This window comes from Gymnoscopelus microlampas (genome assembly GCF_963454915.1).
Source record: "Gymnoscopelus microlampas genome assembly, chromosome: 22".
NCBI lineage: Eukaryota > Metazoa > Chordata > Actinopteri > Myctophiformes > Myctophidae > Gymnoscopelus > Gymnoscopelus microlampas.
Window position 1 is genome coordinate 43,361,274 of NC_139959.1, and position 5,995 is coordinate 43,367,268.

The 5,995-nt window shown below is 38.7% G+C and overlaps 1 protein-coding gene across 1 annotated transcript; it reads left to right on the forward strand.

Moving 5' to 3' along the window:
- Positions 1 to 230: 230 nt before the first annotated feature.
- On the forward strand, positions 231 to 4,168 carry LOC311038664 (receptor-interacting serine/threonine-protein kinase 3-like; the record flags this gene model as incomplete). The annotated part of the gene is made up of 7 exons (XM_084048234.1): positions 231 to 370; positions 1,484 to 1,823; positions 2,414 to 2,559; positions 2,653 to 2,705; positions 3,136 to 3,294; positions 3,801 to 3,887; positions 4,161 to 4,168. The coding sequence occupies 7 exons, from the start codon at positions 231 to 233 to the stop codon at positions 4,166 to 4,168; spliced, it is 933 nt and encodes a 310-aa protein (XP_083904360.1).
- Positions 4,169 to 5,995: the final 1,827 nt, after the last annotated feature.

A 5,995-nucleotide genomic window follows, 5' to 3' on the forward strand; every position in this document is an offset into this window, starting at 1 on the left:
ACAGTCGAAGAAATCTAAAATGACAGAGATGCGTCCCCGGATTGAATGGGTTGACAAAGCATCAGCACTTTGCAACCCTATCGCCAGAGGAAACTTTGTCATTGAACGCTTCATTGTCAGCAGAAAAGTACTGTACGTGTATGTGATTCATTGGTTGCTTCAGTATGGAAAGATGTCATATTAATTTGCCTATGCCTTACTGCCCTCTAGATTTGAATCTTTGGTGAGAGATGGCAGCCCCGGACAGAGAGACAATTGGTGATGAAAGTCTGGAGAACTGGAAAGAGCTGGGCTCAGGCGGCTTTGGATGTGTCTACAAGGCCAGCCACAAGGACTGGGGCTTTGACGTTGCCATCAAGCTGCTGATTGGGTATGATGAATATGATATAAAAAAAAGCAATTATTACAGGACTTTTATCAGCAACATGGTTGATTCTTTCACACTAATCAATCACATATCTCATAATATTCAGTCCTATCAAAGTCAGCCTCACATAACTGGATTCTAACCAGTGGTGAAAAAGTACTCAAATGTTTTACTTAAGTAAAAGTATCAATACTGCAATATAGACATACTCTCTTACAAGTATAAAACATTTTGAGTAAAAGTACAAAAGTATTGGCATCAAAATGTACTTAAAGTACCAAAAGTAAAAGTACAAAAATGTTTGAAAACAGCCGGTCTACAAGCTCACAACGCCTCACGATGCGACATGTTGTGAGCTTGTAGATCTGCTATTTTCAAATAGCCTATGATTGAATGAATGACATTTTTATTTTCGTGTCATGCCACCATTTTGGCCCATCCCATATGGGATTATATGACACATTACACACAAAGAAAACAAGACATTAACAGTCCATTAACAATCCATTAACAGTCCTTCCTGTTCATAGTACGTCCTTCCTTATAACATACCAAATAAATAAAACATGCTTACAGTATTTATATGAACAAAATAAGAACAAAAATAAGACAATGCCATTTTACATGTAAATGTCCCTCCTCCTCATTGACCAGGCCTTGTCAAGAAATGAAGCAAATGAAAAAATGTCTCGTTGAAATAGACGTTTCAGTTTCTCTGAGTCATCCAACCACACAAATTCATACTTAGGATCTACCTTATTAAAAAGTCTCTGCCTGATAGAGTTGTAGAATGGACAATACAAAACAAAATGCATTTCATTTTCAATTTCATTAAGATCACACTATGTATAAAATAGGGCTGAAGTGGTTAATGAATGTTTTACAACGTAATCATTTATACCTGCAAAGTAACTAGTTACTAAAATTGTAGTGGAGTAAAAGTACAATATTTGCCTCTGAGATGTAGTGGAGTAGAAGTAAAACTATAGACAATTGAAAATACCCCAGTAAAGTAAAAGTATCTAAAAATGTACTTAAGTACAGTACTTGAGTAAATGTACTTAATTACTTTACACCACTGATTGTAACTGCTGTCTTTCTCCTCCTAAACTGTAGCTCTGACACCTTGTCCACCGCTCTGGGGCGAGAGGCTCGTCACATGGACGCTGTCGCCCACCAGTTTGTGCCCAAGGTCTATGGGATGTACCAGGGCAATCCCCCTGTCTCTGATCTGGGCTATATCAAGAGGCAGGGTATAGTAATGGAGCTCATGGAGAGAGGCTCCCTGCTGTCCCTCCTGAAGGCCCTGGCTGGGCCTCCACCCTGGGCCCTGGCTTTCCGTCTGGCCAACCAGGTGGCCGTGGCCATGAACTTCCTTCACAGCAAGAAGCCACCGGTTGTGCACTCGGACCTGAAACCGGAAAATGTACTACTGGATGCCTACTTAGATGTCAAGGTATGCACACACACACACACACACACACACACACACACACACACACACACACACACACACACACACACACACACACACACACACACACACACACACACACACACACACACACACACACACAAATGTGTGCGTGGTTGCTTACTGTGTGCGTGGTTGCTTACTCCCACGGTATGGGGCGGCCATAGCTGAATGGTTAGTGAACCCGCCTAGGTAGCCAGAGCCCCTGGTTGCCCCAGGTTCGATTCCAGGCCAGGTCAGCATATGTGTCGATGAAATGAAATTTGTCCCTGAGCAAGACTCTTAACCCCTAATTGCTCACAGGTTCTCATTGGAAACAAGACCGCAAGGACTTTCATGAACAACCTGTTAAAAGGAATTATCCTTATCCTTTATCCACGAGTGTATCCATTCAGGTCACTCTTGCATTCATTTATAACAATAAATAAAATTGAGCACCCACTTTGCTCTATCAATTAACAACGTAACCTCAAGGGTGTGATTCCGATTTCAGACCATGATGCTTCTCTTCACTGGGCTTAAATCAAAGCAGGAAGGCCTAAAATGGTCTTTTATCCTCTTTCTTTTAACAGATAGCCGATTTTGGCCTCTCTATGGTGTCCACCAGTGTTTTGAATACCAGCAACAAAGGTGATAAAGGAGGCAGTCTGTTCTACACTGCCCCAGAGGCCTTTGAACAGGACGACTACCGTCCTGTCCGCTCTTATGATGTTTACAGGTAAACTCTTGGAGGAATGCTGTTGATATAGTCATTACATTTATTTATTATGTTAAAACAGTTTCAAACCTTTTTGAACATATTTTTAATCAGTTACGGCATACTCATCTGGACCCTTCTTACTGGAAAGGAGCCCTATCTAGCAGGTAAATGATCCACTATATAATGTCAATGTAAACAGCAGCACACATACAGTAAGTATGAGATGAATGTAAACAGCAGCACACATACAATAAGTATGAAATGAATGGAGTTTGAACTAAGTGGTTGAAAAAAAAGTGGAAGTACAGGAATTTCACTTACAATCAACATGCTTGATTTGTGATATTTGGTAATGAGCCTTTCAACTATCTGTTTTGTCATATTTGCTGTGTAAAGCATGCGTAAACTTTGAGAAAAGTGCAAAAAAATCAAAGTATTATTATTATTATTATGATTATTTATACCACTATGTACATAACAACCACTATGTACTCATTCATAACTATGTATTCACATTTCAAACCATACACACGCATGTACGTGCACACGCACAGTCGCACGCATATACAAATATCTGTTCTGTATTTGTTGTAGGGGTGAATCGTGATGTGCTGATATTCAGCATAACTTTTAAGGGAGACAGACCTGATCTTCACAAAATTGATCAGAGCAAAGCAGATGGATTAGAAGAGCTGGTTGACCTCATGGAGAGATGCTGGGACAAGGATCCCACTAAGAGGCCCACATTCAAAGGTGAATTTACATTCTTACACAGATATAACGTTTTTAGGGAAAGTCATGAAATGGGAGCACATTACGAGCTTCCTGCTCAATGTTAATTGACTTCAAACACTTCAATAATGTGTCCAAAATATATTTCTGTCATGTTTTGTACATTTAAAAACTTCAAATATACTGTATGATATAAACACAAACAAGTTTTTGGTAGAAAAGAAAGACAGTTTCAGATTCTCTGAGATCGCCATGCCGGCACTTTAGCTGAAAGGATTCAAGTGGGATGATGTTTTGTCGCCAAAATATATCTAAAATACTTTGTCAATATGATTTATACAGTAGTATCCGAATTGTACTAAACTGATTTAAAACATGTCATACATGTAATTCATGTGAAAGAATTAGACCTAGTGTATATCTTGTTATGTACGTACAACATTCACGCTGGTACAGAGGTACATCATTCTGCTCATTTACATTGTCAAATGACTAAATATCTTTGTCCTGTCATATGATGGTTTCAGAATGCACTGAAGTGACAGGTCGTGTTTTCTCAAAGTATAAGAAGGGAATCAGAGCTGCTGTCGATGAAACCTTGACAAAGTTGGTAGGTACACATTTTTCTAGCTGCGTTTTCAAACTCAGAACAACTTTCAGTAGTTTATTGATGGAAGCCCACTACAACATGTTATGAAAAAGGCCTTACTTGTGTGATTTTTAACTGTACATCTCAGGAACACTTGTATAGTTTTTCTTGCCAACATACCAACACAAGTTGGAAGTGGGAGTTATGAAGTTAAAATTGTGATAAAGAAACTCAGACTTTATCAGTTTATTCATTGTTGGAAATGTGTTTCTGTACTTGTGTCCTTAAATGTAATCAGTAATCTAATATGTGTGTAATGCCATTACTCCAGGACAGACAGGAGAATGACTCACTACCATCAGTGCCTCCAGGGAGCACAAATAGAAAGGACTATTTAAAACGTGAGTACAAGGTGATCAGTAAACTACTTTTACACAAACCCTTCATACAGTGACATTGTTTGGATACAAGTAGACCAGTGGTGGGGTTTTGGGACCCCCAGGGGTCCTTGAAGGGGTTCCAGGGTGTACTCCCCCTCCTCTCCTCTCCTGTGAAAATGATCATATTTGAACTGGGGACCCCACAAAATGATCATATTTGAACCTGGGGACCCCCCACCCTGACAAGCACTTAGAATCTTAGGAGTTGAGGCATTACATTTAGTTTGACTCGGTTCCACAGATAAATATTGTGAAAATAGCAGATCTACAAGTCCACAACGCCTCACAATGATTCGCTTTTAGGTATTAAAAAGGTATTAAAATTCCTTAAATGCACTTCACTGTCATCTGAGGACCCCCCAAAATCATGTGGGGACCCCCCTGTTAATTGATAATAAATAATAACTACATTGGATCAGTTTATTTTTCCTGTAAAGTAACAGTCTGGACTTACAAGGTTTCTACCTGACAGACTATGTGTTGGAAGAAGTACTCAGATTGTTTACATAGGTAAAAGTATTAATACCACAATGTAGAAATACTCTGTTACGGTAAATGTCCTGTATTCAACAAATTACTTGAGTAAAAGTAAAACTATTGCCATCAGAATACACAAAAATAGTTGATTTTACTACTTTCTACTTCTACTCCACTACATCTCAGAGGCAGATATTATACTTTTCACTTCACTATAATTATTACTTTAGTTACTTTACATTTAGATTATTGTTACAAAACATTTATTAACCACTTCAACCCTATTTCATACTTCAGCCTTCAGCTATTATAAAATAGCTGATCTACAAGCTCACAATGCATCACATTGTGAGCTTGTAGATCTGCTTTATTCAAAATATTTTGATCTATTTGACATTTTGAAAACTTCTGGAAAAATAGAAGTTGTGAAATGAGTACTTTTACTTTTAATACTTTAAGTCAGGGGTCTTCAACAGGGGGTCCGGGACCCCTAGGGGGTCCTCAGAGTTACTACAGGGGGTCCGCCAAATCTTTGTGTGATAGGATTATTTATTTTACATTAACCACTTGAACCCTATAGCATCCCTTTTCTAGGAGAACTTTAGCCAAAAAATAGCAGATCTACAAGCTCACAACGCCTCGCACTGCGAGGCGTTGTGAGCTTGCAGATCGGCTATTTTTTGGCAAAGAGTTATATATGTAGAGGGAAAAAAGAGCAGCAAAAGTTTATCTGAAACACAATTTTATACAATATAGAGGGGGTCCCTGCTTCATCTCTCTCTCAGCTAGGGGGTCCCTGGCCTGAAAACGTTGAAGACCCCTGCTTTAAGTATATGTTGATTACTTTCACTCAAAGAAAAAGACTATGTAACTTTATTTGGGCTATTCAAAAATAGCTGATATACAAGCTCATAGCGCGGCACCGAGTGCCGCGCTATGAGCTTGTATATCTGCTATTTTAAAAAATCGTGAAGATGTGTATAAATCTTTGAATATATATATATTTTTTTAAAGCGAGCATTTGTAACTCAAATCTTTAGGGGATTCTACAAATGTCTTCTAAATCCTAACAGTTTTCTGAAAAACATATGTTGCTATAATATCAGTGGTTCTCAAACGTTTTCATATCCCCAAAATTATATATATCTGGCCGTGGACCCCCAATCCCAAAATATTTTGTTCCAGGGACCCCCATGAAGCAAAGATTTGAGCTACA